The 12654-nt window shown below is 44.9% G+C and overlaps 1 protein-coding gene across 2 annotated transcripts in view; it reads left to right on the top strand.

Annotated features, from left to right (window-relative positions):
- Positions 1–12654, top strand: part of LOC137378098 (tyrosine-protein phosphatase non-receptor type 1-like) — a 169902-nt gene that overhangs the window by 115003 nt on the left and 42245 nt on the right. For both annotated transcript variants that reach the window (XM_068048193.1, XM_068048194.1), the window contains one exon: positions 6441–6531. In XM_068048193.1, coding sequence (XP_067904294.1) covers positions 6441–6531 — 91 coding nt within the window. The remainder of the gene's footprint in view (positions 1–6440; positions 6532–12654) is intronic.

Here is a 12654-nt window from a genome sequence, read left to right as displayed (position 1 = left end):
GTAAGGACAGCCGATTTCCTTCCCTAAAGGACATTAGTGAACCAGATGGGTTTTTACAACAATCGACAGTGGTTTCATGGCCATTATTAGACTAGCTTTTTAATTCCAGATTTATTAATTAAATTCAAATTCCACCTTCTGCTGTGGTGGGATTTGAACCCATGTCCCCAGAGCAATACCCTGGATCTCTGGGTTACTAGTCCAGTGACAATACCACTACGCCACCGCCTCCCCTTCACCTCCACTCTATCCAAGGTTATAGGCCCTTCACCTTCACTCTATCCAGTCCCTCAAAATTTTGTACATTTCAATCAGATCTTCCCTCTGCCTTCTCTGTTCCAAGGAGAACAACACCAGCCTATCCAATCTTTCCTCATAGCTGCATTTTTCCAGTCCTGGCAATGTCCTCGTAAATCTCCTCTGTACCCTCTCTCTAGTGTGATTACATCCTTTCTGTAATGAGGTGACCAGAACTGCACACAGTACTCAAGTTGTGGCCTAAGCAATGAGTTATGCAGTTCCAGCATAACCTCCCTGCTCTTATATTCTATACCTCGGCTGATAAAGGAAAGGATTCCATATGCCTTCCTAACCACCTTTTTGACCTGTCCTGCTACCTTCAGGAATCTGTGGACATTCGCTCCAATGTCCCTCACTTCCTCTACACTTTTCAGTATTTTCCCATTAATCGTACATTCCTTTGCCTTGTTTGACCTCCCCAAATGCATCACCTCACACTTCTCCGGGTTGAATTCCATTTGCCACTTTTCTGTCCATCTGACCATCAATATCTTCCTGCAGCCTACAGCTATAATAGGAACATATAGGAACAAGAGTAGGCCATTCAGCCCCTCAAGCCTGTCCCTCCATTTAGTGAGATCATGGCTGATCTGCGGCCTAACTCCATATACCTGCCTTTGGCCCATATCCCTTAATATCTTTGCTTAACAAAAATCTATCTCAGATTTAAAATGAACAACTGTTCTAGCTTCAACTGCTGTTTGTGGGAGAGCGTTCCAAACCTCTACCACCCTTTGCGTGAAGAAGTGCTTCCTAATCTCTCTCCTGAATGGTCTGGCCCTAATTTTTAGACTATGCCCCCTAGTTTTAGAATCTCCAACCAGTGGAAATAGTTTGTCTTTATCTAGCCTGTCTTTTCATGTTAATATCTTGAAGACTCATCAGATCACCCCTTAACCTTCTAAATTCTAGCAAAAACAGGCCTAATTTGTGTAATCTGTCCTCATAACTTAACCCCTGTAGTCCAGGTATCATTCTTGTAAACCTATGTTGCACTCCCTCCAAGGCCAGTATATCCTTCCTAAAGTGTGGTGCCCAGAACTGCTCTCAGTACTCCAGGTGGGGTCTAACCAGGGTTTTTACAGCTCCTCCTCGCTATCTACCATACGGCCAATCTTTGTGTTGTTTGCAGACTTCTTGATCATGCCCCCTACATTTATTGCCAAATCGTTTATATATACCACAAAAAGCAAGGGACCCAGTACTGAGCCTTGCAGGACGCCACTGGAAACAGCCCTCCAGTCGCAAAAACACCCAGCAGCACTTACCCTTTGTTCGCTGCCACTGAGCCAATTTTGTATCCACCTTGTTGCATTTCCCTGGATCCCATGGCATTTTATTTTTCTAACCAGTCTGCATGTGGGACTTTGTCAAAAGCCTTGCTAAAATCCATGTCAACCGCATCAACTGCACTACCCTCATCTATCTTCCTTATTACTTCAAAGAATTAGATCATGTTGGTCAGACAAGATCTTCCCTTAACAAATCCATTTTGACTATCCTTGATTAATCTGTGCCTTTCTAAGTGACAGTTTATCCTGTCTCTCAGAATAGATTCCAATAATGTGCTCACGCCTGAGGTTAAACTGACTGGCCTGTAATTATTCAGTCTTTCCCTCGCTCCCTTTTTAATCCGAGGTACAACGTTAGCAGTTCTCCAGTCCTCCGGCACCATACCTGTATCCAGTGAGGACTGGAAAGTGATGGTCAGACCTTCTGCTATTTCCTCCCTTGCTTCTTTTAACAGCCTGGGGTATATTTTGTTCAGCCCTGGTGATTTATCAATTTTCAAGGATGCTAATCCCATTAATACTTGCTCTCTCCCTACATTTATCACATCCAATACTTCACATCCCTCTTCCTTAATTACAATATCTGCATCGTCTCCCTCTTTTGTGAAGACAGATGCAAAGTATTCATTTCAATCCATACCAACATCTTCCGCCCCTATCCATGGGTTACTTTTTTGGTCTTTTATGAGCCCTGCTCACTCCTTTAGTTATCCTCTTACTCTTAATGTATTGCTAAAACATCTTTGGGTTCACCTTGGTTTTGCTTGCCAATATTCTTTCATACCCTCTCTTTGCTTTCCTGATTTCCTTTTTGATTTCACCCCTCCATTTTCTATACTCCTCTCGGTTTTCTGTAGTATTCCGTTCTCCAAGTGTTGGACATAAGCTTTCCTCTTCTGCCTTATCTTACCCTGTAGGCTCCTTGACATCCATTGGGTTCTAGATTTGGCCGTCTCACCCTCTTTCTTAGTGGGAATATGCTTACTCTGAACCCCTTGAATCTTCCCTTTGATTGCCTCCCACTGCTCTGACACTGATTTACCTTCAAGTAGCTGTTTCCAGCCCACTTTCGCTAAATCACTCCTCAGTTTAATAAAATTGGCCTTGCCCCAATTGGGAACTCTAACTCGTGTTCTATCTCTGTCCTTTTCCATAATTGTTAAAACTGACTGAATTATGATCACTACCACCAAAAGCTCTCGCACTGCCATTCCTTCCACCTGCCCATCTTCATTTCCTAAAACTAAGTCTAAAACAGAACCCTCTCTTATTGGCTAAAATAAAAGCAAAATACTGTGGATGCTGGAAATCTGAAACAAAAACAAGAAATGCTGGAATCACTCAGCAGGTCTGGCAGCATCTGTGGAAAGAGAAGCAGAGTTAACGTTTCGGGTCACTGACCCGAAACGTTAACTCTGCTTCTCTTTGCACAGATGCTGCCAGACCTGCTGAGTGATTCCAGCATTTCTTGTTTTTGTGTCCTCTCTTATTGGACTTGCTACATACAGACCAAAAAAGTTCTCCTGAATGCTCCTCAAGAATTCTGCTCCCTCAATTCCTTTCACACTAAAACTATCCCAGTTAGTATTGGGGTAATTAAAATCCCCTACTATTACTGCCCTATTGTTCTTGCACTTCTCAGAGATTTGCCGACATATCCGTTTTTCTATCTCCCTCTGACTGGGGGTCTATAGTACACTCCCAGCAGTGTGATTGCCCCTTTTTTGCTCCTTAGCTCGATCCATTTGGCCTCATTTGATGAACCTTTCAACATATCATCCCTCCTCACAACTGTAATAGTTTCTTTGACCAAAATTGCCACTCCCCCTCCTTTCTTATGCCCCTCCCTATCATGTCTGAAAACCCTATAACCAGAAACATTGGGCTGGTATTCCTGTCCCTCCTTAAGCCATGTTTCTGTAAAAGCTATGATATCATACTGTGAGCAAAAGTGACAATGAGTGCATTTCAGCAGTTGATTCTGGAGAAAGGCAAGAAAAGTTGAAGAGGAGTGGCAGTTTAACACTGTCCGCAAACGCACCAGAATATTTTTAGACCTGATTGGTTCTGTTATTTCCTTGGAGTTTCTCACCAAGCTCCGAAATAGAGATTAAGACTGCAGCTGTGAAATTGAGTGGCAGTCTGAAAGTGAAAGCAAATTGCTCCAGTTTTTTTGCTCCCTGCCCCCCCCCCCCCTTCCAGGTTGTTTCCAAAAAAGGATATTAACTGCTGACTGCATTCCCTGAAAGAAACAATTTGTGTGTGCTTTTTTTTTCATAAATCATTTTGTGCCCCTCTTGTGATTACACCTGCATTCCTCTGGGTGAACAAGGTAAATGCCAAACTGGGATCAATTTGTAGAAATGATAGCATTGTAGAGTCTAAATCACTGGCAGGGCAGGACAGTTTGGCAATGTTACTCCACTGACATCAGGAAATAATTCATGTAAATGTGTACTTCTACAGGACAATTCAAGTTCCCTGCAGTACTTCCACCCAGGAAAATTGCTGTTTTCTGCTATAAAAACAAGAAATGCTGGAACCACTCAACAGGTCTGGCAGCATCTGTGGAAAGAGAAGCAGAGTTAACGTTTCGGGTCAGTGACCCTTCATCGGAACTGACAAATATTAGAAAAGTCACAGGTTATAAGCAAGTGAGGTGGGGTTGGGGCAAGAGATAACAAAGGAGGTCCAGATTGGACCAGGCCACATAGCTGACCAAAAGGTCACGGAGCAAAGGCAAACAATATGTTAATGGTGTGTTGAAAGACAAAGCATTAGTACAAATTAGGTGTTAATGCAATTGAACAGCTTTCCAGCATCCGCAGTATTTTGCTTTTATTTTAGTGCTGTTTTCTGCTACTGCTTTACTTGAGAATCCAACTGTGCTGTATGCTGTGGTTGAAAATTTCTGATGTGTTTTGAAATATCAGGAATTTACATCTACAAAGGACATAGCAGAGATGGACTCCAAGCCAAGTGGCAGAAAGGGCGGCGCAGTGGTTAGCACCGCAGCCTCACAGCTCCAGCGACCCGGGTTCAATTCTGGGTACTGCCTGTGTGGAGTTTGCAAGCTCTCCCTGTGTCTGCGTGGGTTTTCACCGGGTACTCCAGTTTCCTCCCACCACCAAAGACTTGCAGGTTGATGGGTAAATTGGCCATTATAAATTGCCTTTAGTATAGGTAGGTGGTAGGGGAATATAGGGGCAGGTGGGGATGTGGTAGGAATATGGGATTAGTGTAGGATTAGTATAAATGGGTGGTTGATGGTCGGCACAGACTCAGTGGGCCGAAGGGCCTGTTTCAGTGCTGTATCTCTAAATATAAAATAAATAAAGGAGGCAGAAGCATTGAGGAGTGTGTCTATGATCAGGGTCACGTAGAGTGGAGGGGAAAGATTGTCTCGGTGACCTGGAACAGGGGTTAAAAAGTGAGGATGTGGAGAGAAACTATTGCATAAAGAACTGCCGGAAAAGGGCATTCCTTCCATATGACCGACACTGGCTTTTCAGTAGTTCTGAATGAGCTAGTAATTAAACAGTGTGTCATGCAGGCCTCTCACCCGCCAAGAATGAGGCACACATATTTCACCATGTGGACATTAAATTTTAAAAATTGTTGCTGGGAAGAAAAGACCTATTCGAAGGTGTTGCCAAGCCCCTGGCTGGAAAGATATTTTTTTCCTACTAGCGGACAGTGTTTGAACAAAGGAACCAGTCCCTGCTCCCCAATACACAAGAAACCTGGCCAAATCAGTCGGTCACGTGACCACCTGCTGGCCAACTAGGGAAGCTTTAAATTGGCGAAGCAGTGTTTGAAGACAGAAAGCTCCTTACTCCTGGATTGAGAACACCTCTCTCCTGTCTGCTCTCATCTCGTTCTCACCAGCTTCGGAATCCATTGAAGACATATGAACCCCGAGAGAGAAAAGTCTCCTACAGTGAACAAGATTTAAGAAGAATACTGGGCCCCAACGAAAAGCGAGATCTACCTACAAACAAGAAATACAGTGAGCTCTAAGCACAGTAACAAAAGCCCCTCTTCAGAGATCGCCTCAAACCTCTCCACTATTTTTCTTCTCTTTTCTGTCTCTATTTGCATACGCGTATCCTGTATGCATGCTAGCGTGGGGTGCGGGTGTATCCATAGGCATTAACCGAATTAGAGTTTAAGTTTTAATAAATTTCACTTTTCTTCTTTAAACCTAAGAAAGCCTGTTTGTGCTCATTTCTTTGCTTTATAATTGGAAAGTGGTGAACAAGGATTCACCAAGGGGGACCTCAAAACACGGTGCTTAAAACAAAACTCTGTTAGAATAAGACCAGGTGAAGGTTGAGAAAGACCCCTGGACACCTTTCTCACCTGATCGTAACAAGAGCTACTTGACTTGCTTTCAATCTTGCGCTTCTAAAGCATCAATATTGCTTAGCTTTGGTACTTAGCAGTTATGCGTTGCAAATGTTAATATTGCACAGTGCAGTTTCATTTCGCTTGTATTTGGAAACTCCAGCTCCCAGATTCACTCAGGTTTGGTCAATGTACCTCAAGTCAAACTGAGTACCTCTGTCCACTGTAATTTGTTTAAAATACGATTAACATTGCTATGAAAGAATTTAAAGCTTGGAGGAAAAGAGAAAGTTGTTGACAATCACTCTTCCAGACATGATTCATGCTGTCAACCTTTCATGTTTGCATTACTGTTTTAATTAAGTAATTGTCTTAGGCAGTGTTTTGCCAGTTTTCTTCTGTTTGCTTAATACAATAGTGCAAACTGGTTGTACTATTAGGATGGAGTTACCCCGGAATGTTCATGCCTCATTTAAAATATTTCCCATTTTGCAACTCCAGGAAATCCGACATCAAGCCAGCGACTTCCCTTGTAAAGTAGCCAAGCTTCCAGAAAATAGAAATCGGAACAGATATAGAGATGTCAGCCCATGTAAGTACAAGGAAAAAGGTTTTAATTGCTGTAAAAGATGTGCGTGTATTACATTTAAATTTCCTGCTAGAATGGAACTTCCTTCATATGAAATACTCTAGAAAGTAGCGTTGTTAAATGTTAATTGACAAAGTAAAAGTTGAATGGTGTATGTTGATGAATTTGTGCTACACTTACTATTGGTTTAAAAACGTGTGCATTTATTGACTGCATTTGTGTTCTAAACCAGATGTTTGACACTTCTCATTCAAAAAAAATGTAGAGAAAATGAAAAAAATAAGATTTTTATTGTGTTACACTCCCACTTTAGCCTGTTGCCTATAGGTTTTTTGTCCTTTCTCCAAACTGCCAATTGTTGTCTAAACCGATGGATGTGATGTAAGCAGGACCTGTCAGAACCATATTTTTGTAATCAGTATATATTTAGGAGAAGATAATCCACAATAAACATGCTATTTATTTAATATTTGAAGTGTCTTGTTGCCCATTACCAAGTCATAATCAGGGCCATTGGTTTACAGTTTGATACGACTGAGGCGGGAGGAGTGCATTAATTCAGTCCCACTTTTCCATAGGTCACAGCATATCAATAAATTTTCCCACTTACCAAAAACAGCCAATTAGATTCTCTATTTGTCTCCAGAAAAAAGCACACCTTTAATCGACATCAAAATTAACTATTTATTATAAAACCATGTCTCAACCAATAATGAAGTAAATCAGTATACAAATTGAGATATTAAGACTGCTTATTTCCCTCGCCCACATGCGCTTGCACACGTCCATCCAAAAACCGGTTAACTGGGGAAAAAAGGATTGTTGGTTTACAGTTGTTTCATAAGAATGAAAGGAATAATAAAATAACTTAGTCTGTCGTGATCTGGAAGGGAGATCTTCAGTTAGGCAAGGTGTCCCAAAATCGAATAGTTGGATGCCACTCGAAATCTTTCCAGGCGTGGTTGATGAACAGTCTGTGATGGGTAGGCATTCAAGGAAATTCAACTGCAGCAGGCTTCACATAGGTCTTCCATCAGTGGTGTAGCAACAGGTGTCTGTACTGTACTGTACACATTCGATACAAAATTTCTTTTTAAAGAGACAAGATTTCTGCAAGCATTCAGGGTTTCTTAAATGCAGGAGGCAACAGTACAGCTTGATGCAGGGATTCTTCAGAGACAGGAAGCAACAGGAATCTTCCACTCCTTGCCATTCAGCCTTCAACTTGCTCAACAACTACTTTGTCTTGGCCGACCTTGTTCCCATCAAATCAATGATGATCAGCTGATTCACTGAAATAGCCGCAACCTTTCTCCCTCAAATCAGAGGGGCTCAAACTCTAACGTACTTGGCACAACTTATTGCAGGAGTTCCACAGGGTAGTGTACTAGGCCCAACCATCTTCAGCTGCTTCATCAATGACCTTCCTTCAATCATAAGGTCAGAAGTGGGGATGTTCGCTGATTGCACAATGTTCAGCACCATTCGCGACTCCTCAAATACTGAAGCAGTCCGTGTAGAAATGCAGCAAGACCTGGACAATATCCAGGCTTGGGCTGATGTGGCAAGTAACATTCATGCCACACAAGTGCCAGACAATGACCATCTCCAACAAGAGAGAATCTAACCATCTACCCTTGACATTCGATGGCATTACCATCGCTGAATACCCCACTATCAACATCCGAGGGGCTACCATTGACCAGAAACTGAACTGGAGTAACCATATAAATACCATGGCTACAAGAGCAGGTCAGAGGCTAGGAATCCTGCGACGAGTAACTCAACTGCTGACTTCCCAAAGCCTGTCCACCATCTACAAGGCACAAGTCAGGAGTGTGATAGAATACTGTCCACTTGCCTGGATGGGTGCAGCTCCAACAACACTCAAGAAGTTCGACAGCATTCAGAACAAAGCAGCCTGCTTGATTGGCACACCATCGAGAAACTTTCACTCCCTCCACCACCGACGCACAGTGGCAGCAGTGTGTACCATCTACAAGATGCACTGCAGCAATGCACCAAGGCTCCTCAGACAGCACCTTCCAAACCCACGACCTCTACCAACAAGAAGGACAAGGGCAGCAGATGCATGGGATCACCATCACCTGCAAGTTCCCCTCCAAGTCACACACCATCCTGACTTGGAACTATATCGCCGTTCCTTCACTGTCACTGGGTCAAAATCCTGAACTCCCTTCCTAACAGCACTGTGGGTGTACCTACCTCACATGGACTGCAGTGGTTCAAGAAGGCAGCTCACCACCACCTTCTCAAGGGCAATTAGGGATGGGCAATAAATGCTGGCATAGCCAGTGACATCCACATCCCATGAATGAATTTTTAAAAAAACTTGGCCTAATCATCAGACTTGTCTTAACCGCATGCTGTATTACCCTACTTGGTTTTCATCAAGCAGAACAGTTTCATCCTCCAGGATGATTCTGTAGTATAAGGACTTTTCTGTACAACCAAAAGTCTCATTCAACTGCTGTCCTCGCCCCACTTTTCAGGTATTAAATGCTAGGAGCTCATGGATTTCTTGTCTCAAAGATAATTATTCATGCAATTGCTTCCGCCATATACTCCCTCCTTCCCTCTCTCCTGCACCCAGCTTTAATAACGCAACAACTTGCAATTCTATAAGTCTTTAATGTTAAAAAGTCCCAAGGCACTTTGTAAATCGATATAAACAGATGCCACACCAGGGGTAGATTTGGAGGGATGTGCAAATGTTTCACCAAAACATGAGTTTAGAGAAGGTTTTGAAAAGGAGAGGTGGAGAGATTTGTGATATGCTAAATTTAGGATATTGGCTCCCATCCTGCTATGTAGGATGGAATGATGAATGAGCAGAGTCAGGTGGATGCCGTAAAGTTTTGGACAAGCTATAATTTATGGCGGGCAGAGAATTCTTTCTTTCTTTTGGGCCTCCTTATCTCGAGAGACAATGGATACGCGCCTGGAGGTGGTCAGTGGTTTGTGAAGCAGCGCCTGGAGTGGCTATAAAGGCCTATTCTGGAGTGACAGGCTCTTCCACAGGTGCTGCAGAGAAATTTGTTTGTCGGGGCTGTTTTACAGTTGGCTCTCACCTTGCGCCTCTGTCTTTTTTCCTGCCAACTACTAAGTCTCTTCGACTCGCCACATTTTAGCCCCGTCTTTATGGCTACCCGCCAGCTCTGGCGAACGCTGGCAACTGACTCCCACGACTTGTGATCAATGTCACAGGATTTCATGTCGCGTTTGCAGACGTCTTTAAAGCGGAGACGTGGACGGCCGGTGGGTCTGATACCAGTGGCGAGCTCGCTGTACAATATGTCTTTGGGGATCCTGCCATCTTCCATGCGGCTCACATGGCCAAGCCATCTCAAGCGCCGCTGACTTCAGTAGTGTGTACAAGCTGGGGATGTTGGCCGCCTCGAGGACTTCTGTGTTGGAGATGCGGTCCTGCCACCTGATGCCAAGTATTCTCCGGAGGCAGCGAAGATGGAATGAATTGAGACGTCGCTGTTGGCTGGCATACGTTGTCCAGGCCTCGCTGCCATAGAGCAAGGCACTGAGGACACAGGCCTGATACACTCGGACTTTTGTGTTCCGTGTCAGTGCGCCATTTTCCCACACTCTCTTGGCCAGTCTGGACATAGCAGTGGAAGCCTTACCCATGCGCTTGTTGATTTCTGCATCTAGAGACAGGTTACTGGTGATAGTTGAGCCTAGGTAGGTGAACTCTTGAACCACTTCCAGAGCGTGGTCGCCAATATTGATGGATGGAGCATTACTGACGTCCTGCCCCATGATGTTCGTTTTCTTGAGCCTGATAGGCCAAATTCATTGCAGGCAGCCGCAAACCTGTCTGAGACTCTGCAGGCACTCTTCATTGTGAGATGTTAAAGCAGCATCGTCAGCAAAGAGGAGTTCCCTGATGAGGACTTTCCGTACTTTGGACTTGGCTCTTAGACGGGCAAGGTTGAACAACCTGCCCTCTGATCTTGTGTGGCGGAAAATTCCTTCTTCAGAGGATTTGAACGCATGTGAAAGCAGCAGGGAGAAGAAAATCCCAAAAAGTGTGGGTGCGCGAACACAGCCCTGTTTCACGCCATTCAGGATAGGAAAGGGCTCTGATGAGCCACCATGTTGAATTGTGCCTTTCATATTGTCATGGAATGAGGTGATGATACTTAATAGCTTTGGTGGGCATCCGATCTTTTCTAGTAGTCTGAAGAGACCACGTCTGCTGACGAGGTCAAAGGCTTTGGTGAGATCAATGAAAGCAATGTAGAGGGGCATCTGTTGTTCACGGCATTTCTCCTGTATCTGACGAAGGGAGAACAGCATGTCAACGGTCGATCTCTCTGCACGAAAGCCACACTGTGCCTCAGGGTAGACGCGCTCGGCCAGCTTCTGGAGCCTGTTTAGAGCGACTCGAGCAAAGACTTTCCCCACTATGCTGAGCAGGGAGATTCCACGGTAGTTGTTGCAGTCACCGCGGTCGCCTTTGTTTTTATAGAGGGTGATGATATTGGCATCGCGCATGTCCTGAGGTACTGCTCCCTCGTCCCAGCACAGGCATAACAGTTCATGTAGTGCTGAGAGTATAGCAGGCTTGGCACTCTTGATTATTTCAGGGGTAATGTTGTCCTTCCCAGGGGCTTTTCCGCTGGCTAGAGAATTAATGGCATCACTGAGTTCCGATTTTGTTGGCTGTATGTCCAGCTCATCCATGACTGGTAGAGGCTGGGCTGCATTGAGGGCAGTCTCAGTGACAGCATTCTCCCTGGATTACAGTTCTAGGTAGTGCTCAACCCAGCGGTCCATTTGTTTGTGTTGGTCAGTGATTATGTCCCCTGATTTAGGTTTGAGGGGGGTGATCTTCTTGATGGTTGGCCCAAGAGCTCTCTTCATGCCATCATACATTCCTCTGATGTTTCCGGTGTCTGAGGCCAGCTGAATATGACTGCATAGGTGTTGCCAGTAGTCGTTTGTGCAGCGCCTGGCTGTTCTTTGGGCAGTGCTTCTGGCTGCTTTAAGTGCTGCGGATGTTAAATCACTGGGGGCTTTCTTGTAGTTCAACAGTGCAATGCGCTTAGCGGCTATGACAGGTTCCAGCTCTTCATTATGAGATTGAAACCAGTCTGCATTTCTCTTCGCACTTTTGCCGTCGGTGGTCAAAGCTGACTCATAGATGGCGTCTCTGATGTGGGCCCACTTGGTCTCAGCATCCCCTGTGGGAGTGTTTTGAAGGGCTGTTGCAAGTGAATTTAGAAATTTTTGTAACAGCTGTGGGTGAAAAATTCTGCGCGGGTGGCCCTTCTGCTTGGAATGATGCAACTTCTTTGGTCTGAGTCTCACCTTGCTGCACACCAGGGAGTGGTCGGTGTCGCAGTCCGCACTGTGGAAGCTGCGTGTGATTTGAACACTGTTTAAGGCGGTTCACCTTGTGACAATGAGGTCTAGCTGGTGCCAACGACGCGATCTTGTGTGCCTCCATGAAACCTGGTGACAGGGTTTAGTGTGAAAGAACGAGTTGGTGATGCAGAGATTATGATAGGTACACAACTCAAGCAGTCTCTGCCCGTTCTCATTCATCCTTCCAACGCCATAGCGCCCAAGGCAGGAGGGCCATGAGTCATGGTCGGCCCCAACCCTGGCATTAAAGTCCCCCAGCAGGAATAGGTGTTCGGTGTTAGGGATGCTGCTAATGATATGGAGTTACTCGTAGAACTGGTCTTTAGCTTCAGGTGGGTAGCAGAGTGTTGGAGTATAGATGCTGAGTAGGTGTAGTGGACCAGAGGTGGTGAGCAGTCGGATGGACAGTATGCGTTCCGAGCCATTTGAGGGAGGCTCTATCATGCTGAGCAAGGAGTTTCTGATGGCGAAGCCCACTCCATGCTGTCTTGGTTCTTCAGGATCCCTGCCCTGCCAGAAGAAGGTGTAGTCTTGCTCTGCTAGAGATCCACTCGCGGGGAGGCGAGTCTCCTGAAGTGCTGCAATGTCTACATTGAGTCTACTGAGCTCGTTATTAATGATGGCGGTCTTCCGAGAATCGTTGATTTGTGTAAGGTCTTCCGACAGGCCAGGACACACAGTTCTGACGTTCCAGCTTGCAAAGCGAAGGGCTGGTACCTT

The sequence above is a fragment of the Heterodontus francisci genome, chromosome 16 (genome assembly GCF_036365525.1).
Source record: "Heterodontus francisci isolate sHetFra1 chromosome 16, sHetFra1.hap1, whole genome shotgun sequence".
NCBI lineage: Eukaryota > Metazoa > Chordata > Chondrichthyes > Heterodontiformes > Heterodontidae > Heterodontus > Heterodontus francisci.
The sequence above is the reverse complement of the archived record's forward strand: the minus strand, read 5'-3'. Positions and strand labels throughout refer to the sequence as shown.